This window comes from Echeneis naucrates, chromosome 5 (assembly GCF_900963305.1).
Source record: "Echeneis naucrates chromosome 5, fEcheNa1.1, whole genome shotgun sequence".
NCBI classification, from domain to species: Eukaryota; Metazoa; Chordata; class Actinopteri; order Carangiformes; family Echeneidae; genus Echeneis; species Echeneis naucrates.
Window position 1 is genome coordinate 23,963,666 of NC_042515.1, and position 25,254 is coordinate 23,988,919.

The 25,254-nt window shown below is 41.6% G+C and overlaps 2 protein-coding genes and 1 long non-coding RNA gene across 7 annotated transcripts; 2 read left to right on the plus strand and 1 right to left on the minus strand.

Moving 5' to 3' along the window:
- The first annotated feature begins 4,885 nt into the window (after positions 1 to 4,885).
- Positions 4,886 to 19,787, plus strand: atxn7l2a (ataxin 7-like 2a). 5 transcript variants are annotated; one of them, XM_029501349.1, is made up of 12 exons: positions 4,944 to 5,015; positions 6,072 to 6,140; positions 6,804 to 6,864; positions 8,196 to 8,535; positions 9,392 to 9,651; positions 10,646 to 10,728; positions 13,407 to 13,618; positions 15,080 to 15,260; positions 16,641 to 16,762; positions 17,982 to 18,945; positions 19,219 to 19,301; positions 19,517 to 19,787. In XM_029501349.1, the coding sequence occupies exons 4-12, from the start codon at positions 8,198 to 8,200 to the stop codon at positions 19,656 to 19,658; spliced, it is 2,385 nt and encodes a 794-aa protein (XP_029357209.1). In that variant the 5' UTR covers positions 4,944 to 5,015; positions 6,072 to 6,140; positions 6,804 to 6,864; positions 8,196 to 8,197; the 3' UTR covers positions 19,659 to 19,787. The 5 variants fall into 5 exon arrangements, 4 of the variants coding, with proteins under 4 accessions (XP_029357208.1, XP_029357211.1, XP_029357209.1 ...); XM_029501348.1 differs by lacking the exon at positions 6,804 to 6,864 and having other exon boundaries at positions 4,886 to 5,015; XR_003840717.1 differs by lacking the exon at positions 6,804 to 6,864 and having other exon boundaries at positions 4,886 to 5,015; positions 17,982 to 19,301; positions 19,517 to 19,536.
- A 424-nt stretch (positions 19,788 to 20,211) lies between these two features.
- Positions 20,212 to 22,136, minus strand: LOC115043151 (uncharacterized). Its single transcript, XR_003840718.1, has 2 exons — positions 21,037 to 22,136; positions 20,212 to 20,467 (listed from the first exon to the last, which is right to left on the minus strand). It is a non-coding gene; the product is annotated as an uncharacterized LOC115043151 (long non-coding RNA).
- cyb561d1 (cytochrome b561 family, member D1) lies at positions 21,186 to 25,236 on the plus strand. Its single transcript, XM_029501353.1, has 3 exons — positions 21,186 to 22,064; positions 22,505 to 22,542; positions 23,705 to 25,236. The coding sequence occupies exons 1-3, from the start codon at positions 21,908 to 21,910 to the stop codon at positions 24,209 to 24,211; spliced, it is 702 nt and encodes a 233-aa protein (XP_029357213.1). The 5' UTR covers positions 21,186 to 21,907; the 3' UTR covers positions 24,212 to 25,236.
- The last annotated feature ends 18 nt before the right edge of the window (positions 25,237 to 25,254 follow it).

A 25,254-nucleotide genomic window follows, 5' to 3' on the forward strand; every position in this document is an offset into this window, starting at 1 on the left:
TTCTGGCTCTGTTTCTTAATTTCACTGCAGAGTGAGTTCCTTATTTTGTGTGTCTGTAGTTGTCACCCACACAAATCCACTATGATTTTAGCATCATTCATATCATTCTAGTAACACAATAATCTAAAATTCACAATCTCCTCATGTTCTGGAGTCTGGTCCAGTTTTTAATTCGACAATTGCCAGCACCAAAGTTTACACACTGTCACACACCTCAGTACGGGGTGGTTTCAATTGCCTGAATTCATTGGGTTATGAACCAATTCAAAACTCATCCTCTCTCTATCTATATATCTATATATAGATATATATATATGTACAAAGAGGGAGGAAGATCCATGTAGTGTATGATTATTCAAAATAATACAAAATCACTAATTTTGGGGGACGTGTTAAAAATGCCAACAAGCCTTGGCAGGAAAAAGTCAGAGGAACCTGAGCAGGTTTGTGATCTGATAAAGATAATGTCACATGTACAATAAGATGTGGTCAGTGAACCTTGACTGGCTCACGACTGAACCTTCTCTATCTCCAAACACCTAAAACGAGCTCCTCAAAAGCTGCAAATCACAATTGCTCACTATACAAGAGAAAGTCTACCGTTTTTCTTATAGGGATGCTTCCACTTAGACATGTTAAAGCATCTCTACTGGCCTCTGACTGAATAACTCAAGTAGTTGGACTTCCTCCCATCTTTGGGTTTATTGTCTTCCTGCATCTGCACTTCTTTTTTTTTTTTTTATTCTCTTTTTCCCCTGCATCATGTGGCACTGTCCAGGTTCACAGGCAGCAATAACCCAGATCCTGGTGTTCCCTTATGCTCCACCTGTGGGGGATGTTTTCATGATGGTCCAGGGGGCCATTTTTACACTACACATAGAGCTGATTGTTCAACCAGCTCAGCCTTGGTCTCAACAGTCCATTAAAACATGTTCCAGTCCTGTTGTGGACATCAGTGTTGGACTAGCTTCCTCTCTAGTGTCCATGGCAACAGGACTCCCCGATCTGTGTGTTGAACTCATGAAGGGAGATGTGAACCAATGATTTAATGAAGTCAGCCGTGACTCTGAAGTGATGCCACTGATCAACTGAGTTGAGCAGTTGGGGTCATTTTAGGTAACATCTTGTCAGATACTATCTTTACTAACTTGGACCACTTATTCCTGTTTGTTGCGAGGCCTGGTTCACATCAGTAGATAAGTCCTGTGAATATCAAACTAGTGTGTTTTCTAATCAGTGAAATTCTCTATAGAATATATCACAATAGCGTCAGTGGTAGTGACCTTTTTAACATAGACCAGGTGAGCTGTGCCACAGACTTTTTTGGTGCCATTCGAAATTCAGATTTCTGTTCTCAGGTGCTTCAGTTCAGCCACAGCGCACTGCTGACCTGGCTTTTCGAATAGCGTTTCTCATGTTTTATTGTTTTATAGATGTGATAAGACTTATGTACTAAGTTTAAAAAGAAACAAGGAAAACTGGTGAATGGCAGATATGTTTTTTCACCATCAGGATTCTCCAGGAAAACTGGTGGATGTGGCTCATGCTCACACTTCCCTATATTTATGTGATGTAGATCATTGAACGTATTTTCACCAGAAATCAGCTGTGGCATAACAAAAAAAAAAATTTTTTCCTCCTAAACCATCTTTGTTTCTTTGATATGTTCGCAGTAACCTGAGATACATGGGTTTTCCACACTCGTCACTAGAGGGCATCCTGGCGCTTAGGTATAACAATGAAGACTGTTTTAGTGCCTGTGCAGGTACATTTTACTTCCTGACCGGGATTTATGAAGTTTTACACAGATAACAGATCAATTTATTTATTCTGTGTGCAGTAATTTGATGATCTAGTGTTCAAGCCCATGTTTGCATATTATGCATGGACATGTATGTGTTTTAATAAAATTTGTTACAGGTTGCAGCTCAGCAGGAAACATTGGGTAGTCAAAAGACAGGGAATTTAGGACTAGAAGCTGTCTTGATTTGTCTACTTCAGCTAAACGTGAGACTAAGGGTCCTTGTGTCTCACACTGGAATCGCTCTGAGAACTCATTTCCACACCGTCACCGTGGACAGATTAAAACAGCAAACACTGACACATTCAGAGTGTGCATGGACATGTGAGTTTTGTTTTAGATATGAACATGTTTACTGGTTGAGCCTAACAAACTGCTTCTTAAGCACTGCATAATGGTTTTTAAAGATCAGATCTTCTTTAGAAGGGTGGAGTTATTTTGTTACGATTGGCAGCTGTGAATCTGAACAAATGGCTATGACTTTTGGAAATCCCCAGGGTTCAGTTTATCTTATGTCAATTATTATTATTATTATTATTATTATTATTATTATCATTGTTATCACAGTTATGCAGATGACACACACTAGACAACAGCAGCCCATTAGACTCGCTGTGTCACTGTCTGGAGCCAATAAACAACTGGATGAGCCAGAATTTTCTTCAGTTAAATAAGGCTAAAACTGAGTTTATTCTGACTGACAACAAAGAGAAAAGGGTCGGCATTAGCAGTGTGTTGTGTGTTTTTGAGTCTCAATGTCTTAAAACCATAGCTTAAGTTTGTAGCCTTGGTGTGTTTATTGACTCAGATCTGACTTTGAACAGCTACATCAAAGCTGTCATCAAGTCAGCTTTTACCAACTCAAAAACATCAGCGGAATTAAAAGTTTTGTGACCCAAACAGACCAGGAGAAGCTCGTCCACACGTTAATTTCCAGGACTCGATTACTGTAACTGTCTTCTGACTGGACTCCCCAAAAGGAGCATTAAACAGGTGCAGCTCATCCAGAGTTAGGGTTGCTGCTGGAGTTTTAACCAGAACAAAGAGATCAGAGCGCATAGAACCAGGTTTACACTGGTGCACACTGGCTCCCAGTCAGTCACAGAATGGTTTGGGACCAGAATACAGCTTTGATATGTTTAGAGAATATAAACCAAGCAGGACTCAGTTCAGCTAGTCCAGACCAGAGTCCTGACTAAACATGGAGAAGCAGCAGTTAGCTGGAACAGAGAACAACAAACTGGTAGTGGAGATTCAATCTGCACCAAATGTCGACACTTTTAAATCCAGGTTGAAAACATTTCTTTTGTCATGCACTTATACATGAAACCTGCACTGTACTTCTTTTAACATATCCAAACTGTTGCATATTCTTTTCATCAATTTAATTATTTTATGATTTTATAACTTTGATTTCTTACATGTTACTGTTCTTGCTTTTCTCTGTATGGCGTCTGTATGTATGTAAAACACATTGAATTGCCTTCATGTATGAAATGTGCTATATAAATAAACTTGCCTTGCCTAAAGGAAGTCACCTCCTTAATATTAAAACAAGATCCTTTACATTCTTGAGTGAATTAGATCATATTTCTCTTGAGTTTACTTGAAAGATGAAAATTGATTTGAGCCATCTCATCCAATTTCATGTGGGCTGTGAACTGTTATTTCAAGTTTATAGGTGAACACAATTAGTTATCATGTATATTCAGACAATTACACTTACTCTTCATTCAAAGCGTTTTTTCATGCATTTCAATTATATGACTGATGAGCTGACATTAGAAGACAGAAACACAGTGTTTATATGATATACTACAGTGTGTATTTCAGCAGAGCTGTGACCATGCTGTCTGAGGCTTAATCATTTAAAGGGATTTGGGTGGGAAGGCATGTTTATGCATGTTCAACCGTGATTTTAGATCGCTGCTGAAAAACAGAACAACACACTCCTCCTCTGCTCAGTGGTATCATGCAGAGGCCCCATGTGTTTATCTGTGTGTATTTACAAATACTTTCTGAAGCAAGCTTAATGTCCCACCAATCAATTGTGGCAGTGGTGATGAATGACATGAATCACACAAATGTAAATATCAGCGCCGTGACTCACACCTATTTTGCGCAGGAAAGGACAGAAGGAAAGATTCAGTTTGAGCCAGGGATGAAACTCACACAGGAATCTTGAGATGTAATGCTTTACTCAAATTGCTTTTATGTGTGGACCAACAGGCCTCTCCCATGCCAATAGTACATTTCTTTTTGATGTGTGAGTATTGTATTTGTATAAAAAGTGGTAGTGTTTTTCTGCCCCATTAACAGGCATCTTTAATTTTGCCAACATAGCATTACCACTGGAAAATGGCTCTGAGTAACTTTCCAGAAACCTCCACAATTTAGTGTTTGTCAGCTTGTTTTAAATTTAAGGCCTTAAGTCAGACTTTAGGACAAGCAACTTATTTTATTTCTTATTGTGTTCACTCAAAATGAACTGAAACACAACAAATTTGGAGTCAGTAGAATGAGTTGGTGTCTGACTCCCATGGCATTATATGTGATAGTATCCTGTCCATGGGGGTCAACATGATCATTTCCTTGCATCATATTTAGTGGTTATGCAGCAATCATCCATGTAAAATAAAATGGTCACTGCATTTGGTGTAGCTCATATTACTTTCTCTGCTTTTTGGTCCTCACATTGTTTGCATTAGCGAATTTGCAAATTAGTTTTTGTGTTTTTGAGCATACTGTTGTCTTGAGTTAACCCTGATTTTTGTCTTACCGTGAAACAGGTGAACTTAACATTCCTGCAGATATTGGTGAATGCTAAATTGGGCCCACATTGTGAATTTAAGTGTTCGAGTATGACAAGAATCTTGTTTCCTGACTCACTGACCTGTGTTTGTGACAGCAGAATGGACTGCCTCACAGTTTAATTATTTTGAGGTGTTTGAAGGAAAACAATGACATTCACTTGGGGACTTTCTGTTCTCTCTTGCTCTGTGTGGGTGTCCCTAGAACGCGCTCGCAGGAAGTTCCTATCCTGTCGAGAGCGCGAGATATGACGTAATTGCTTGCCGCGCAGTGATGATGGCGTCGCGTGAACGCGCAGTAAAAGTAATGGCTGCTCTGGATCGGCGGGTGCCTAGCCTCGATGATTTCGTGGGTCAAAGCTGGACTGCCTGGGCCGAGTGGGCCGGTGTGACCGCGGCAGATGGTAAGAAAACACTTAGACGAAAACGCCGGCGGCCATGAAGCCATTTAACCAAATCACGGGGGTTTATTTTCGTGGAAACGGAGGATAGAGCTAACCATGTTACCCAAACAAAGACCCTGCCGGGTCCTAGTGCTGGGTGGGTAACATGTTGCTCTCTCCTAGGTCCCATTGCAAATGCTCTCTACAAGAAAAAATAAGTGATAGTCGTTAAGATATATTCATTGAGTTTCGTGTTAAGCGCCTACATCCACGAAATAACCTGGCAACGCTTAAAGGATGTTTCATTTGGGCTAAACCAGCCGGGAAGCCGTGGCATCAGAGCGGAAGGAGGCTAGTATGGATGGTTGGGCGAGCAACTTCTCGCCGTGGATAGCTAGACTAGCCACCTAGCTAGCAAGAAAGCCCGAACAGTCGCCAACGACGAGGCGATTAGCCTTAGCATGCTAATGCTAGCAGCAGCAGAAGGATTGAGAGTAGACGCCGGTGACGGAGGAGGAGTCTGATGCTGTTGCCACCATGTAAATGCTGGCCCAGCCTTTGATGTTAGCAAGCGTTACTTTACTCTTCTCGCTTCAGTTTTCTATTTTACCCTCTAATGCCATCGTCGGAGACTCCATTTACCTGTTTACGTTTCTGTGTTCGACAAAAATCTCACATGTGAGACTTCTGTCCAAAAAGTCTTCTTACCCTTCCCAGCTGGAAGTGAGTACGTTCAGTCATTGTCTGGCATTCCTCCAAGTGCTATTCTGGCTATAACTATGAAATAAAGTCCCTGCTCACTTCATAATACTATTAGCTATTTACTGTCAGCAAACTGTGACAGGAGTCGTTAAAAAAACGTGAGTGCCACTCTGGAGAAACAGTTGACCTGTAAAACAGCCATTTATATAACACAGGTAAGGAGCCTGTTTGTGAGAATAAATTCTTCATCCAGCCATTATAGGTTAGTCTCTTTCTTACTGATGAATCTGACATTAAACTTTTGGAGGACATCTCCCCACGCACCTCCCAGCACATGTGGTTTACCAGGCATGTATGTAAAATGTGATGTTTCAGGGCCTGATGAGGAAGACTGCAGCAAGAATGGCAAAAAGGCTGCAGAGGCCATGTCTCTTAGTAAGGAGGGTAAGTCTTCACTTCATCTTCAACACATAGTTATAAGTGTTATTTTTTGAGACAAATATGAATTTTATCTTGTCTGACTCCAGGCTCTCAGGACAGAGGGTACTATATTCTGCACAGATGAACTCCTCCTAAAGGAAAACTTATCTTTGACATTATGTCTTCAATAACCAATACTTACACCAGAAAAGAAAGTATGCTTCAATTACCAAATTACTGGGCACATGCACTGAAAATCCCAATGAGCTGTTTCTCCAGCTTTGCCAGAGACAGTGAGTAAATGGAGCTACTCATAAGCAGAGACCAGGATGAGTGTGAGAGCTAGTCAATGTGTTGTTTATCAGCTATCTCTGACATCTAAGCCCTGTAGCTACACTTGTCTGACAGGAGCTCTCCCTTTGTGTGTGCATATGCAAGCATTACTTTATAGATCAAATAGAGCAAAAGCATACAATTATTCTGTATGGTCACCTTCTCACACTCAAGCTGCATATACTGAACATGGGGAAATAGCCAAAAGAAGAGGGTGATTAAGAAGGCAAGCTGGTGTCCACATGTATTTTATTTTTAAATTTCTGCCATTTCTCACTTAGTTTGCATCTATTTAGGGATTTGTTTGAACTTATGCTTCACATGAATTTCTTTTCACCCATTTATTCTGTTCAGGGGCATGGTGAGTGAGGTCTGTCTCAGCTCACACTGGGTGAGAAGTGGGGGCACACTCTCGGTAGGCTGCCAGTCTATCACAGGCTGATCTATATATACTCTACATAGACATGCAACTTTTCACGGTTCTGCACTAATTTGAGTCACCACTTCACCCAGCCTGCAGGGCTTTCACCAATGGCAGGACACCATAGCGCCCTAAGGAAACCCACTCAAACAGCATCTAAACTCAAAGACAAACCATGCTGAAGTTTGGTGTGTCTTTGAGTTTAGATGCTGTTTGAGTAGGAATGTGCATATGTGTGCAAATATCTATATATTCATTCATTCATCCTCTACCACTTTTCCGTTTCTGGGTCGCGGGGGTTGCTGGCGCCAATCCCAGCTCAGACTGGGTAAGGGCCAACACACAGAGACAAACCACTCACACCTACAGGCAATTTAGAGTCACCAATTAACCTAAACATGCTTGTCTTTGGATGATGGGAGGAAACCCATGCTGGCATGGGGAGAACATGCAAACTCTGCACAGAAAGGCCCCAGGCCTGGGAACCGAACCTGCAACCCTCTTATTGTGGGGCAACAGGGCTAACAACTATGCTGCCAATAATTATTCATTCATTCATTCATCTTCAACCGCTTATCTGTTTCCGGGTCACGGGAGATTGCTGGAGCCAATCCCAGCTCACGCTGGGTTAGGGCGGGGTACACCCTGCACAGGTCACCAGTCCATTGCAGGGTCAACTTACAGAGAAAGAGACAAACAGCCACTCACACTCAGACGTACGGGCAATTTAGAATCGCCAATTAACCTAAACACACTGTCTTCGGACGGTGGGAGGAAACCGGAGTACCAATGCTTATACTTTATTTATTTATTCTTCCTTTCTTTCTTTTGGCCTTTTCCCTATTTTGGGTCCCCAAGTCAGCTCTTTGACTTGCATGATTGATTTGGCTACAGTTTTTTTTCTTCCTTCTGCGACCCACCCCATTTATCCACACTTGAGAATGGCAGAACCTTGCCACTGGTTTCCCTCGTTTCTGGGGTTTGGATCCGGGGCCTGTGCACGCAAAGCATGCGCTCTACGACTGAGCTACATCCTGGGCATATGTATATACACATATTGATATAAAATTATTTTAAACACACAAGATATTTCCTAATCTAAATTACACTCAAGTTACTAAATAGTGTTTACCACTTAAACTCGTACCAGTGGCATCCAGCTCTGATGGTGCTTTATTAAGTGAGAATATTAATCATCTTTCAATATAGCAGCATCATCTCTGGCTGCGTTACAAAGTGACATTGTCATCTCTCCTTTTCTGCAGCCTGAAATCTGCATCTAATGTATGTCCTCTAATCAAAAGTCCTCCTCTCCACTCTCTTAGACATGTCCATCTTTGGCCTCTATCCTGGCCATGATGACTTCTACTTGGTGGTGTGCAGCCATTGTGGTCAAGTGGTGAAGCCGCAGGCATTCGAAAAGCACTGTGAGCGGAGGCATGGCCCTTTGGCCAAGCTGTATGCCCGATTGCGCTCTCCCACGCCTGCACCACAGCCCCAGCAGAGGCCCCACCATGGGCATTCTCCCTCCCATGGGACCAATTCTGCCTCTACTTCATCCTGGGAAGGTAGAGGCCAGGGAGTTGGGCAGCTACGGGTAACCCCACCTTCTCCTTCCACCCCACCCCAGTACAGACACTCCAAGAATTCCAAGGATGGCACACGGTAAGAACAGTCTCGCAAGCTGGCAGTGAGCCCCATTTTGTAGTTACAGGTGTTTTGTTTTCCCTTGTCTTTAGATTCTGCACAGTTATAATTAGTAGATTACAGGCTACCAAAGTTTGGGTTGTGCAGAATTAATTAGAAAATCAATAGTACATTTACATTTGTCATGTGAATAGATGACTGAAACTACTTAGCTTCCTGTGGCTTGAAGTTGTAAACAGGAATCAGACAGCCTAAAATCCAATAATTAATGCATAATATTGTCTATTCAGAAAAAAAAATGTGACAGTTGTATCAGGAAGTTATGTGTCACACTGATTCTTGTCTGGGAGCATTAGCTTCCTGGAGTCTTCCCTTAGCAGGAAGGTTGTTAGACCTGCCAAACACAGGAAATAGTCCAGCATATGATCCTCTGTAATGTATGTCCACATTAATACATTTTTGTTTTAAAACATCACTTTTTGTTCATTTACACCTGCTGTCGACACTCTAGTGATTCAAATCAAATTAAAGTCCACCCAAAAAAGTGTTTGTGTTTTGTATGAGCTAAATGGGAAAAACGCAGCAGCCTCAGACTTCTTTTTAGATAAGAGATGAAATAGTGCCCACATGCACAAATAACACTGACTCAACAGCTGTTATGTCTGTGATTGTCTGACCGTCAGCCAAGCAGATCGCAAACAATCAATGGGTGTTGATTTTTGCAGCAGTAGAAAGCACTGTAGCTGTTGCTTCTCTGCACATTGTTCTGAAAGCAGCTAAGAGAACAGATTAATCTGAAAATATTTTTGAATATTTTTTTGGTCAAAATGTGAGCCTGATAATTGATGTTACCTTTTTCACTCTCACTATTCAGACATTCCCCTTTGGAGAAGTCATCCTCCTACAGCAGCCACACAGAGTCATCAGTATTCAAGCAGCCCCCGCCTTTAGAGCCTCAGATGAGCTCTCCACCTCCATCACTCAGAGATCCCCCATGGCCACATGGAAGCACTCAAACTGCGAGGCCTTCTCTCAGTGACAGGTCTCCCACCCAGAGTCAGAGGAAGGACTCCTCGCTGGCCTCTGCGGTGCCAGGCCACCGTATCCCCAGACCCTACAACAAAGTGGCCTCCAGTGAGTAGAGATGGGGAAATATGGGGCAAGAGATTGGATAGACTACTATCGTGCTTAATTATGATCAACCCATCATTTATTTCCCTGGTTAGTAAAAGTAAACTCTGTGATATCAATACTAGTAGTACTTCACTTTGAATTGCCAGAGGTTGGATACTAATTATTTTTGTCATCACAACCCTCAAACTCCTAACTGGATCTCTATTGGTCTCATCTGCATACTGAAATTTTTACAATTCATACAAAGTCAAGTGACTCAGGTCTTGTTTGCTTTGATCATGTGTGTGATGAGTGCCATCTAGCAAAACAGGCCTCCACTGGCTTGGTTGGCCAGATGTTTAGACCAGAAACAGCAATGTGGGAGCTATGTTGGTGTGTTGTTGTAGAGTTGTAATGTCCAGTGCCAGGATCCTTCATAGTAATATTCTCAGGACAGGATTTAACAAATTATCATGTTGACAATCTAATTTTTCTGCTCTCTCTGCAATCACCAGGTTTTGAAACTGTTTTGAAATTAATCTTCAAGGCACTGGCATGTCCATGTTTTCAATTTGGACAAATTCAAGTTCAGTGGGTGAAGTATGTTAGAGACACCTTTAGTAGTCTCGATGTGTTTCGACACCCCACTGATGTGTAACCCCCATATGTTGACAGGTCTAAGAGTTTTTCTTGCTTTGGCCATAACTTGAACATTTATTTGATGCTGTTAACACAACACAAATGGCTAATAGGATTAAATGAAGTGATGACGTTTCATATCCTAAAGGTCAACTTCACTGCAAGCTTGTGAACTTTCTTGACACTTCAGACCATTATTCAGTTCAGGAAGGAGATCGTTTTTCTTGTAACTTTATTGGTTGTAGGAGGAAATGACCAGGAGATGGTAATTGTAGTTAATTATTGACGTTTGTTGTTATGAGTGACAAGAGTGAAAAGAGTGACACGTTTTCATTGTTGGCGGATTGTGTGATTTTGATCTTCTTTGTGCTTGCAGAGAGGGAGTGTGACCTGGACAAACACTGTGGCGTCCTTGACCCTGACAGGAAGAAAGTCTGCACCCGCCTTCTGACATGCAACGTAAGCTCTAGACATACTCAGTCTCAACAGAATGATGTGCATCGCCTTTTTGCCTCAGGTCCTCATGCCTCACACGCTTCTGTCCTATTTTCTATGGTTGTCTGTGTGGTTCAGTGAAATTTTGAGGACTTCATTTCAGAATCCCATCCTGTCATTGCTGGTTTTGAACAAATTAGTGGGCAGGAAAGAAGGCTATAAGATTGAAGTCTCTTTAGCACTTTGGCACTGGGAACACCCAACAAGTCAGAAATATCTTTGGCATTAAACTGATAGCTGACAGGCATAGAGCCTGTAATGACCCATAAACGTAGGAAAACGTTAACATGTGATGAACACTGTTTACCAGCTACCAAGTGACACCATTGTGCATGCACCATAAAACAACTGTAGTATACTTTAAGTGTCAGAATGTGCTGACGATGATACTGTCACAGAATTCAAATTTCATTTAATTTTATTTCTATGTGTATGTATAAAAATATAAAATTCACATTCCAATTATTGTCAACTGTGTCAGTGCTCACAATTTCAGAATGTAATATGCAATATTCGTTAACACGAATAGAGTGCCTCCTGTTTCGCTATACAGAAAAAATTCAATGCAGAAATATCAGTGCCATAATTTTGCAAGCTTATAAATTTCAAACTCTTGAGGCATTCGGTTCAATGATTTCATTGCCTCTGAGATGTTTTTCCTCCTTCCTTCCTGTCTAAATTATATGGCATCGAGAAGTTAAAGAATAAAGTAAATTAAAACAAAAAGAAGAAGTTAATTGTTAACACGTATAGTGATGCGTCTATACACATGCTTTGCGTTGAGTAGAAGTAGATTTCTTTCTACATTTTAGCAGTTCATCTGCTAATACAATAACCCGATAGTTGGTGATATGTTGGTGAATCACAGAATTTTTATGAACTGATGTATTTCTATTGTTAGAATTCCTTTCAATTCTTTAAATTATATAGTACTTTAAAGTATATAGTACTTTAATTATAGTTAATCGCCTTTTAAAGCACAAAGTAGAAAAATTATTTACAGCAGTGTGACATCAGGGTAGATGAATAAAGCTGCAGACACAAAACCTTGTCACCACTGATTGAGATGGAACCAGTAAAATGGCTCCCAGCACAGGAAGAGTCCTTATATGGTGCCTGGTGTCAATGAAAGAGGAAGTGTCTGTATAAAAGGCGACATCCAGCCGCATAGAGACAGGATGGCCTGATTAACAGGAAGTGACACTGGTCATGGGTGAGAAGCATGGGGAGACAGACTGCATCTCCCACCTGTTTAGTTTTACTGCAATTAAATTGTATTCACTAAAGAAGGATGGACACAGTTTATTCTTTTTTTTTAATTGATCGGTTAATTGAAAAATAATTGAGTTCATTAATAATCAGGGCTTTTTTTTTATTGGCACAGGGTCAAAGTCATGCATATCATAATCATTAATAATTTTTTATCTAATTTATCGTGTGAAAACAGTTTGACTTGTGAACTCCTCAGTTAGCTAAACAACAATGCCACTAGTTAAGTTCACTGATCGTTTTTCACAGAAAATTATTCAGCAAAAACGGACTATGAGCGCCCAGCTGGAAATACAAGTCATAAGCTCAAATTTCCTTAGCAAAACTGTTCCAAATAAAGATAGATAGATAGATTTATCTAGACTCTAAAAACTCACATCAAACTAAATGAACAAACAAGAAAAACTGGAACAGTTCTGGAGATTGCATGTGCGGGCTGTTGGCTCGCATGTGGTTTTGGAGAGGTGTCATTTTTTTGAACGAGAGTGAACCTACGTATGCCTCCTGGGCTCAAACTCTTTGGAAATAACATTTGCTGGAGCTGAAAGTCCTCAAAACCTCCACCCAAGCCCCAGTTGCTGCTGGAGGAAACCCAAACCACTTGGTGTTAACTGGCTTTTACCCAAAAAGTTTGTTGTTTTGTCTGTTTATGCATCCCACTACAATGACCTCTAGCCTTGCCTTTATCCTTAATGTTGTGTGTCTGACTAAAGCCTAATCCTAACCCATCAGATTTTCTGGTGTTTGGGGTCTTCAGGTTAAACAGAAGCAAAAATGGAGAAGTCGTTTTAGAATCTGAATACATTAACAGCTAGTCTGGGCGTTACACACTGTTTTGAGGCTAGTTAGCAGAACTTGTGATCTCAATTGTGTTCTATTGCTATCCAATTTCTGCAAAATTTAGCAAAATGATGATGTATGTCATTAGCTGGCTGGCTGATACGGAGGTAACTAGCCAAGTGAGTGCAGACATGGATACTGTGTAGATTTTCCTCTGCATGTGTCAGAGCAGTTTTTTGAGATTGAAAATGTTAGATGTTTTTCTCTCAGTACCAGACATCAAACAAAACCTTTTTTATTGCAAAAATTCTGCTCACAGGGTTTTTATAAATGAATGGACTGCAATGTCTACAGACTGATCTCTTAATTCAGTAGCATAGTGACAGAACTTCAGAGTTACTTCAGTGTTTTTCCAGTTTTGTTGACATTGCCCTGTATCAGTGTAAATGAAACAATGTGAAAATAGCATACACCTCTCCCTGATTATTATATGTATAAAACCCTGCACGACACCTTCCTAGAATAGGACTATCGTTAACGTTTTTTGACTGTAGATGCGTCCTCAGCACTGTTTCCTGTGGCCTGGTTCGCAGATCCACTCTATCCATCAGAGGAGGAAGGTGGTGGGCCGAAGCAAGAACTTTGACCAGCTGGTGGTAGAACTCAAGACCAAGGTTCGGGAGAAAGGAACACCGCTCCTGGAGGGAGGCTCCTCCAGCGGACGGTCCCCCAGCCCAGAGCCCCCCAGAGAGCAGGCTGGGACTCCACACTGCAGAAGACCCCTGGCCAGCCTCCCTGCTTTCAGGTTGGTGAACAAGTGTCAGTCTGCAGTTCCTATCAATTTACTGTTATTGCACATATTTTATTTTATTTCATTTTTTTTTTTATTTGGACATGGCTAGTGTACATTAGAACATTCACCTTGTGTATAAGAAAGCAATAAAAAAATGGAGATAACAAGTTGAGGGTTCTATTAGTTGCTATTTCAGAACAGCTCTAGTGCCTGGGCAGGTAGGTAAATAAAAAGTTTAGTATATAGCAGTAAGTTTAGTAATAGGTAGATGATGCCTCAGAAGAGAGGATCTATAAATAGCTGTGTTAACCAGCTTTTTAACACGTATTTTAAAGCCAAAAGTTGGATCAAGGGTCACCCCCACATATTTCAATTCATACTAGTTTCTTTTTTTGTGCTTTTGTCCATTCACTGACATGTCAGGAAAGTCTCTGTTTCCATCTGTTTGCAAAGAACAAGTGGCAAGTTGTCAATATATAAGCTGAAAAGTGGTCCTCGATGGACCCTTTTGGCATGCCCATCTTGCATGTTTTGAATTGGGATAGTGTGCTGTTTACCCACACTCACTGATGTCAACCTTTCAAGAAAGATTCAATCCAATTCTGTGCTTTCATTGGAAAGGTCATATTTTACCTGGTGTTCATTAATATCTCATGATTGTACAAGTAAAGGAAGATTGCTCTTGCCACACCTTCTTCATCTAAGTTTCTGTCAATTTCTTCAAGGAGGTGGGAACAGACATTTTTAGTTGAATCTGATTTGGTTTTTTTTTTTCTTAACTTCCAAATTGCCTTGGAGTTGAGATGAGATACCAGTTGCTCTGCTACAACTTTTTCAGTGACCTTCGAAATGGCTGGCAGAATACTGATGATTACAAGGAGTAACATTGCATAATCACCAAATATAGCTACTTCAGTTTCTGCTGTTTCATACACATGTAGCACACACTGAGCTTAACTTTTCTCCTGCTCTTCTTTCTCCCTGCCTGACATTGTGCTGGGCGGATTGTTATGTCATTAAAATACCAGCTAGTCTGTGCTACAGAGCAGAAGGTGAATATTCTTGTTCTTCTCACTAATTGACAGACCACCCAGGTTGTGGCAGTATCTGATCACATTTTGACCCATTTACTTTGAATACCAAAGCAGAACTAACCTGCTTTTCTCTGAAATGGGTACGATATTACTGCTTTGAAACCAAGTAATCTCACTGGATTATACTTGAAAATTTAGCAGGTGTAACTGGTTAGATTTCAAACCAGTTACACATTCAAAAGCCTGGCAGTTGAACAACAAATTCAAGGCACCAGTTGGAGCAAGAAATTTCAAATAGGGTTTCAGTTTTTGTATGGAAAAAGTTAATATAGAGGGTCTAACATGGCCAGTTACTGTGGATAGCTGAGCCATGTGTGTAACCCTATGCCAGTTGATTGATGAATATTTGAATCTAACAGGTGAATGTGTTTTATTACAGTCGATCCACCTGTGTGTCAGAGTGCACTCCTGAAGAGGAAAAGCAGCGGCAGGATGATGGAACTCTCCGAGCTCCATCTCCTCTCATCCATGGGCGAATCTCCAGTGATGAAAGTGAGGCAGAGGGGTCAGAGGAGCCACTAGAGTTCTCCTCCTCAGCTGCACATCCCAGACCACTCGCAGTGAGCAGTTTATATTTGGGTTTAATTCCTACTAAAACAAGTTATTCAAAGCTATAGGGGTGGGGTTCGAGCTGCCTTTTCTATGGGCCACAAAATCTTCAAATCTGACTTATTTACATGGCTAGCCATTCTACATCCTTATCAAGGGGAGAAAATGCTTAAAACAAGAGCACACCCATGAATTTACTTTTATGATGCGACATGATGTAAAATTACCCTCTCTGCTGTCTGAGCTTTTTGCTTTTGGCACATTTTTTTTCATGATTCATCTCCAAAGTATGCTTTTAGAAATATACTAACAACAGTGTTGGGAGTAATGAGTTACAAAAGTAATTCATTACTGTAATGCATTGCTTTTTGCTGTAACGCGGTAAAGTAAGGCGTGTTACAATGCATTTTAACCCGGATTGTAGTGGTAGGTTTTTTTTCCCTATACAAAATCGCCAAAATCACCGTGTGATCAGCAAAGGAGAAAATTCCACGCACTATGTTTCACTTCCCTTCTTATCTTCTATACAGAACAGAAGAGGTGAGTGCAGCAGATGCAACTTTGGACAGTACGTTCATGAGAATATGCCCATCAATTTCAGTTCTTCAGAAATGAGGACATAAAGGAATATCGTCATTAAATGCACTTTGTGTGCGAAACCTAAAGATCTGTCCACTTCCCAAAATAGCATGAGTAATTTTAAATAAGTGTCTATTATTTTATCACATTATACAGTTTTTAGCCTTAAGTCTAGCTAGCTCATACCACATCAACCTCCACTGGATGTGTAATGAGCTAACTGAGCATAATGAGCTGCATTTAGAGTGACAAATCCATATTTCCGGTTAGTTTTTTGAGAGTAACATAAGTAGTGCAATTACATTTCAAATACAGTAATATTATAATGTAGTGAATTACTTTGAAATGACATTAAAAAGTAATAAATAATGCATTACAGTTTTGAAGTAACTTGCCCAACACTGACTAACTACTCCTCTGTGTTTGCCGCAGAGGGTCATGTGAGCTGAGGTTTTTTTGTGGCTTGAAGAAAAGCTCCAGTATGCATGCAGACTTAATTACATTATGATAGATTACATGTTCTTCTCTCCTTAAACAAAAAAAACTTTGCTTTTCACTAATGAGACTAGATTTGTGAACGATTTGTCCGTCACTTAGTTCTGTCTATAACCAAAGTTATTTTAACAATCCTGACAATGAAGAGAAAATCTATGTTTTTGTTTCCTTGTTTCCTGAGCAACTATCCCCTATTACAGAGTCTTTTTTGAGTCACACGTATAGAATTAGCTGAAGTTGAGCTGATTCTGAGTATATGTAGACATGGAACCTGTTACAGATTTATAACAAGTCTTTTTTTTTTTTTTCCTCTCTAGTTGTGTACGTTTGGCAGCCACGTGCTAGGTCATGGCATCTACACATTTGACAGGAGACTTCACCACCTTAGGTCGGCTCTCAGCAGTATGCTGGAACAGCACATTAGTGCCCATCTTTGGAAGTAAGAAATCTGAGCTCACATTCTTGCCTTTTTGGTTTTGAACTGCCTGGTACAAATCGCTGTTTTTGTAAGGAACCAAACCACTCTCAGTAATTTATAGGAGAAAAGTTAAATTGGTATGGGTCATATCACTTAAGGGTCATTGCAAAACATTTTTTCATTTTATAAGTATCAATTTTGGCTGTATAGTAAATGGAACTTCCAATACAGCCAAATACAATTTCCAAATTGTAGTAGTTGTCATTTTGTGTTGTTTTTAGAGATGACATGGTATAAATATTCATGATCACAACTATCAAGTCATTACTGTGTTAAGAACTGTGTAGTCGTAAAGGAATATAAAAACATCTGGAACCAAAAGGATTGTTGGGTGCGACTTCACATTGTGTGCGTTGGTAACATTAGCAGATAAATTTGAGTGTAAGAAACTGTTAAGTCACTAACAGATCAAGCAGTTGCCGTTTTTTTTCCACCCAAAAAAAACAGCACTTAATAGTCTGATGCTGGCAGGAAGATGGACACTGATATCCCTGAAGATCTGCTTCTATGTTTTTCACGTCTGTGATGTTATATTAAAACTTTAGACAAGAAGGTGAAGAGTGTCCAATATGCAACCTTTTCAGCTTTTTTTTTTTTTTTAATAAAAGCAGTGAGTAATTATGTCAACTTTACAAAAACATGAAAAAAGGTGCAAGTACAGATAGGATACTTCTGACCCCCAATCAACCACTTTAGGCCCAGCTATACCACCAAAGCTATCAAAGAGAAAAATAAACACAATAATACTGAGAAAGGAGCTGATAAATTTTAGAAACTTTAATATAGCAGTTCAAATTCTTACATATTGGATTCCCTAAACGTCCACCAAGAACATTCCACAATAATTATCAATTTTTCATGTTATCTTAGTATAGATAAACAAGACCTTACAATTAAATGATTGTGTTCAACAAGGTAAGGTGATAACTGAAAATAAGGATCCGTAGGTAAAATTTTTCTTCTTGTCTTGTGATATTGTGAACTTCAGTCAAAGTGAGTGGTGGAACAGAAGCTGTGTTTGAAGCTCAGACTATTTTAAATGTTTCAGTTTACACCAGTGAAGTTCCCTGTTAATGAAGCAGTAAGAAATTCTTATCATACAGATCATGTTTGGCATCAGGTAGTTTGAACAGAATGTATCTCTTAACTGATGTATTGATTTTATTTTCTCTTAATTCAGGAAAATACCTCAAGTCACAGACCTCCAAGCGCAACTTCCCTTGGCTAAGACCATCACCTCTTCGTCCCCCTCCTCTCTAGGCACCACATTTTCCTCTTCATTACATTCTAAGGCCCGAACAGGAAGTCATATCAGCTCCTCCCTCAAAACTGCGTCTTCATGTTCCTCTTCATCCAGTCGTGGTCCAGGGCGACCCCAGACATCTGTACAATCAGAAAACTCTGGGGGCGGTGCTAGCAGCATTGGCAGTGGTCATTTGGCGTCTCTTGGTAAGCCTGTGGCAATTCGTCGGGTGGGTTCTGGTCGACTCAAGAACCCAGTAGGGCGTCCCAGCAAGCAGATGTTGAAGTTGCGTGAGGAGGCTGCTGCTGCAGCGGCCCTCCGTAAACGCAAAGCCCCATCACAAGAAGGGGAGCATTCTGGCCCTGACAGGAACTGCATCATCCTCCAGGACCGGGGCCGGCCACCTTCTGCCACCTCTTCCTCCTCCTCATCTTCCTCTTCTAAAACCCCCATTCCCTCACCTCTTCCTCACGGACAGACTAATGGCACCCTTTCCCCAAGCAGCAAACCTCGGCCCCAGCCCTCCCCCTCAGAATCCCATTCACCAGCCGCTAAGGCAGTCTGGACTTACAAACGGACACACCCCCCTTTGGGCCATACATCACCAGATCTCTCCTCCACCACTAACAACTCCCACAGCCGGGCTGGAGTGGGGGACTCAGGACTGCACGGGCAGGGACGTGGGAGGAGCTTTGAGCACCAAGGTTTGGTGAAGAAACGCAAAGGAGGAAGCATGGAGGAGCACTCGCCCTCCTCCAAAACCTCAGCACACCGTCTACCCTCCTCCTCCTCTTCCAGCTCTGCCACGACTTCCTCTCCTCGCTCAAACTTCTACCCCTGGAAGGACAATAAAGGCGGAGGGCTGGCCGGGGGTGTGGAAAAGAAACTTGGCACACAGAAGGTAAGTTCAGATGACAAGCAAGCAGCAACCTGAGCTGCACATGAGGTGACAGGAAAAATGGTTTTACCTTTGTTCATAAGTGGTTGGGGGGGGGGTTGTGATCAGAGATGATGTAACAGCCTTGTGGAGGCAGACAGTGATAACACTGATATGTCAACAGACAGCAGGACCAGTTCTGTAAACGCTAATGTCTCTGGCTGACTGAGTCATAATGTTCCAACATTGCTTGTTGCCGCTGCTTCTGAACAAGCAGTGCTGCTCCTTTCTTATTAGATTTTCTCAAACATCTTCTGGAAAAATTTGGATGTAGTGAGATGTCGATCAAACCTCTGCCTTACCTTCTCACAGCACTGCAGGTAAACCCATTTAAATAAGTGATAGACTCCCTCTGTTGCCATGCACACTAGTCAAATACTGTGTATGAGAGCAGGAGAGATACAGTGAGAAAGAGCGAAAAGCTGCTGATACTAGTCAGGACAGGTCCAGTCCTGTTCTGATTCTAACTTGTGCATTTTGTACTTGTCTATTTTTGTACAGGTTTCATCTAATTTCAAATGTTTTTGTCCCACAGCCAAAACTGCACCATTAAGTGTGCCTGCCTTACAAGCCACTATGAGGGAGCCAGCTCTGCAGCCTCTGAGGCAACAGGACTCAAATGTGTGCGTGCGCGTGTGTGTCTGTCTTTTGTCTATCGAGCATATGTCAAAATGTGAGGCTGTCAGGTTGTTTGTATGTGATGATGTGGTGCAGTCTGGATGTTGGATGATCTGTTGGTGTGAATCACTGCTGCGTGTGTGATTCTGTGTGTTTGCTGTTGTCTGGATGAATGTCTGAGGGAGAAATGGGAGTGGGTGGGTGGGATAAAATTAAGAGTATGGATTTAGAAATACCTCAAGACCATCCGGTTATGCTGCTAAATGAAATATGTTGGTTTATAAAAATGGATTAAAAATGTCCTTTACACTTGGTTTCTGGAATTTATTTTTGCAGCTAGGTGTGCATGTCCTCAAGGATGTATTTCTAATATTTTGTTATAATTACGCTACCATTAGCTACTGTTGACCAGTAAGTAAAATTTTCACATGATTAATCATTGCCATATGCACTCACAATGACATGTCACAATTGCAGTATTTGAATAATACCAATGATTTCATCAGTAAAATGTACTATTGTATAGAAGAACAGTCTTCTGTTCAAAGAACACTTGTAAATGTGACAGGTTAACTGACGAGATCTGCCTGGGTCATACCAAATATACATATGTTAAACATTTTAAATGTTAATGCTGATACAGCGTTTGTGTTTCTATTATTTTTTTTTTTTTCAATACAAGAGCCACTCCAGGGCAGACTGGATGCCTTAATGACAGAAAGCATGTAGGTTAGCATAACAAACTAATTTCAGTTGTAGAAAGGAGGTCATAAACGAAGCATTCCATTTCAGGAGACATCCGCTGGGCAGTATGGGAATTAAGCCTTTCTTCCACACTGGTAAATATTGGTGCTGATGCCAATGTTGGCTGTCCAAGAGAAAAAGGTGCATTCAGGCTTGATGAAGTGTTTTTTGACAGTATGACATTAGGGTTCTGATCCATATTATCATTTGACTTATTTTACATCTTGCAGACACACCATCATGCTCTCAGATAGTAATGTCCTGAGGATCATTTTTGTTAAATTCACCAAAAAGTCACAAGTGTGACCACTCAAACAGGTGCATACACATGAAACCTTATTACTCACTGATCACATCAGATGCTTACATTTTGCGTACTGTTTGGTTTCTGTAGAAATTGGTTAATTGCGAAAAACTTTGAGTACACTGACCGTCTGGAGTATTAAGAAGGGCCTGATTGTTGAGGGTGACAAAAACAGCGCTCTGCAGTTTTGACCATATTTATTAAAAGATCGATGAATGAAAATGATTTATCAAATGACGCAGATGGTGACAGGAACAATACAGAACTCTACAGACTACCAGCTATGATCACTCGTGTATGGTAAACAAAGAAAATGTGTCTGTCATGGGCCTTTTTAAGCCTAATTATGTTCATATCTAATTTGGCTGGATTGGAGTAATTTTACCTACTTTCTGGACTTCACTCCTATTTGGATTAAAATGCGGCCAGACTTCTGAGATGGACACTGAAATCAATGATCCGCCGGATGCACTGTCTCAGCTTTGCGCTTCTCTGCTGTTGAGCTGCGACGACAGCAGAGAAGCGGAAGTGAACCATCTCACTCCAATGGCGCTCTTTGGCGATTATGGACGAAACCAAACCCGGAAGTGGAGTCAAAAGACAAGCAGTCCCCAGAGGCAGCTGGAGCCCCACGCCGCTGCTGTGGTCAGGTCTGTTCCGTCAATGGGCCCCGGTGTTGGAGCTTTATGGAGCCGGACAGAGAACCGGTGGGATCACAGTAGGAGCCCGAGTCGCGGTTGTATCGCCTGGTGGTGATATTTCTGTCTCTGTTCCTCAGCTGTTTACTCCGTAGCTGGCACGGATTTAGCTCAGGGGGATTACATGTTTCCTTTAATTTGTTCCGTCAAATCTGCGGAAACTGGACGAGGTCTTGGAGTGGATCGGTGCGGACCTGTCTGAAGAATCTGACCCCGGTCTTTGTTTTCTTTTCAGTGTGACGTTATCCCAGTCTAACATTACACTCATATACAATATGAAATGCTTAACCTGGAGCTGATCTGAAAACCTCATGCCGGAAGTTCTGCGTGCTGTCATCGGGATCAGCCTGAATCAGGTCTGGTCGGTTCCCGGTCCGCCCTCCCCTGTGGACTCTCAGTGAATCAGCTGATCCCCTTTCGATCTTGGACTTCTCCCACTTCGTAACTACTTGAAAATGCAGCTCATACGGTGTGTCGGCGGCGCAGGAGTCGCTTCTCTCTATCTCAGAGCGCTTCCCACACTCTCTGCAGGCGGCAGGTAGGCGCCAGGAGGGCCACCAGCATGCCGTCTGACGTGGAGTACAGCCCGGTGGGAGAGGGCCTGGGGATGCGGGACTTCTGGCTGTACGTGTGGCTGCGCAGGGCGGCCGTGATAGCTGCTCACATCACCGGTCTGGGCCTCACCATCATCATCTCCCTGCTGTCCAGACCTGGAACCAGTGAGTGACGTCTGGACCGCATTTCAGTGCATCTTTATGATTATACATTATCATTAATCACAAACACCTAAATCCTCTTCAGAGCTTTAACATTTTAAAGAGACATAGCTTTTATGATAGATGATAGATTGAACATTGGCTTTTTATTAAAGGTGTACTGTACGAAAACACAAAGCAAAACTGCAGATTTTCCAACAGTTTTTGCATTGATAAAGATAAATGTCAGCTACTGAGTGAAATGTGGCCTAAATGCTTCTGTCAGAGTTTAAATCTATTCCCACTAATCTCTGCCTTTACATTCTGAACACTAGACCATCATGTCAGTAGAGCAGTAGATCAGTGACTGGTCTGTTAGCAGTCCTACAAGTTCTTTCAGCCACATTCATTTTGTGACTCATGTCTATAAAATGTTTACCGATTTGTCTTTGTCTTTGTTCCAGGTTTGTTTTCATGGCATCCGATGTGCATGTCCTTTGCTGTAAGTTACCTGTCTGTCTGACACACACATACACAGAGTTAAGAGTGAACACTCTAAAGTTCAAGCTTCTCCTTATTTGCTCTCATCATCTCATCATGCTCTCATGTCAGACCTCCTTCCCTCTGCTCTGTGTCAATCTCTGGCCGCCTGCAGTCATCTTTCATTTAATTACATACAAAATAATTTAAAAAATGTTTTAGACACACACTGGAGCAGCTTTATCCAGCCACCTTGAGTTTTGTGTCATCAAATACTGATGTCTTAATTTCTTTGATATTGGTAAGATACAAAAACTAGATACTAGATATAGAGAGGTAGGTGGAGCTGCAGGCAAGTGTCCTGCACTGCAATGTAGTATCCTCAATAAGGATGTAGTATATAAAGCTGTAAAGCTGCTCAGTTTTACATTGCACAGTGATCATGTGACCTCTGGTCCTGTTCTACACAGGCCTACAGAAAATAAGTGATTTATCAGCAGAATATGAACCCTCCTGTTCGCTCTGAATGTACCTTTACCTTAGCAGACGCTGGTCTTTGTGTCTCCAACCTCTTTCCACTGTGAATTATAGATGGGAGGGGCAGGGAGGTGAGACAGCCTCAGGTATCGAGTTACACACTGACCTTGATTGTGATTGTGTGTGTGTGTACGGTTGCGTGTGTTTTCATGGTGATGAAGCAACAGGTTACACAAAGTTTATGTAGTTTATGTTAACACTGAAGGAAACATCAGGTTCTAACTTATGATTCTCTTTTTCAATAATAATGATAAAAACATCTCTCTTCATTTTCATTATATAATCAAAACATAATTCAGGTGTGTCACATATTATTGTAGTGGTGTAGCATTGTGATTAATAAGCAGGACAAAAAGACACCACGAGCAATCGTCCTATACTGTTATTCCTGTTAGTTTGAACTAAAAACTTTAGACCTTTGGAATGATCAGTTATTATGATCTTTAATACATCATTACTGGTTTTAATGAGAATGTTTGTCATAACTAATACGAGAAATCTACAAAAACAGGACAGTTGTAATAAACTGGAATAACATTAATTAACACTATCCAATCCTCTGTAATGCACAGGACATGTTGATATATCAGAAAAAAGTCCACTGTCTCATGTCTTCCTCCTGTCTTCCTCCTGTCTTCCTCCTGCAGTATTGTCTTTGTATGACTGAGGGGATCCTCCTCTTCTCAGCTGAGGGCTCTCCTTTCTGCTTCAAATCCCGCAAAGGTAAAGTCCGTCTCCACTGGTTCTGCCAAGCTCTGGTCCTGATAGCTTCGGCCACCGGTCTGAGCTTCATGGTGGCCAGCAAGAATGTCTCAGAGCGTGCCCACCTGACCACCTGGCACAGTCTGCTGGGCATCTGCACAATGGCCACCACTGTGCTCCAGGCGGTGTGTGGGATCTGCATGATCTTCCCCAAGCTGCTGTGCCTCTCCTCCTCCCTGCCCAAGCTGAAGCTGTACCATGCCACCTGTGGCCTGGTGGTCTACCTGCTGGCTACAGTGACCGTGGTGTTGGCCATGTTCTCAGACTGGTTCCAGGCCACAGTAAGAGGGGTGACCTGGTGGGTCTTCCTTTTGCTGCCCTTCTTCCCTGCACTGGTGGTGATGAACCAGATTACTAATGCTTACCTGCCCCGCAAAAAGCTCACCAGCTAGGAGGCACCACAATACTAATTTACCTGGTGGCCATGTTGGATTCACACCTTAGTTTACGTGAGAGTCCTTAAAAGCATCACACACTGGTCACACAGACAGGAAAAGGACTGGAGATTTTTGAGATGGGAGAGCTGCGATTAGACAGCAAACACCATGTTAGAGTTTGACCACTCATGATCAATGTGTTCCAATAATGATAATGAAGAAGATGATGGTGTATGATGTCATCATAGCATATGCAGTTGTGTCCAGCCTGTTAACAGCGGCTGAGTGAGCACATCTGTACCATTCAAAGACAGAAAAGCTATCATCACATTGGAAGAAGACACATTTGAGGTTCAAATGTTCCATGCACGTCAGCCTTGATGCATCTAGGACTCAACCTTTCAGGCTGCCAAATAGAGTGACACTATGCACAACATATGGGCTGCTATACCAGATGTGACACCCAGGACAGAATGCATGATGGTTACCTGCCACAGGCGCCTCGGCTGGAGTTGACGCCTGTGAATATTTGCACTAGACTGAAAGCACTGACTGCTATCTGAAAGGACAGGGATGAAGATGTTCAAATGATTTTGCACCAGCCAGTGAATGCTATTTATTTTTTCCTTTATGATGTTGTGCTTTGTCTGATTCAGCTTCCAGGGGGCTACAGCTATCAATAGTTTTATACAATATATAATCAAAAAGTGATTGATGTGAAAGCAGTGACTCACGGCAACAGACTGGTAAAGAATGACCTCTCAGATCTGCAGCTCCACAGTCTTGTTTAGCTCCTTGTTTGGCTTCATGATCAGTCAGCTGTTTCATAAGATGAGCAATAAGCCCCCCACTCTGTTCAGCACTGCCCAGCAGCAAGACAACCATACAAACCAGCTGCTGAACAAGAAGAAGCAGTCGGAGAGGAAACATGAGCGAAAAGAATACTAGACCGGCGTTGAGCCAGATGGCTCATTATAAAGAGGCATGATTTGAACATTTAACATGTGTTTTTGATTTGTAATAAATTTGCAGAAACTTCTAAAACATGTTTTCATGTT

Coding starts and splice junctions, on each gene's coding strand:
- atxn7l2a (XM_029501348.1), top strand. CDS start 4,886: ATGATGGCGTCGCGTGAACGCGCAGTAAAAGTAATGGCTGCTCTGGAT. Junction 5,016..6,071: donor CGGTGTGACCGCGGCAGATG/GTAAGAAAACAC, acceptor GTGATGTTTCAG/GGCCTGATGAGGAAGACTGC. Junction 8,536..9,391: donor AATTCCAAGGATGGCACACG/GTAAGAACAGTC, acceptor CTCACTATTCAG/ACATTCCCCTTTGGAGAAGT.
- cyb561d1 (XM_029501353.1), top strand. CDS start 21,908: ATGCCGTCTGACGTGGAGTACAGCCCGGTGGGAGAGGGCCTGGGGATG. Junction 22,065..22,504: donor GCTGTCCAGACCTGGAACCA/GTGAGTGACGTC, acceptor TCTTTGTTCCAG/GTTTGTTTTCATGGCATCCG. Junction 22,543..23,704: donor CGATGTGCATGTCCTTTGCT/GTAAGTTACCTG, acceptor TTCCTCCTGCAG/TATTGTCTTTGTATGACTGA.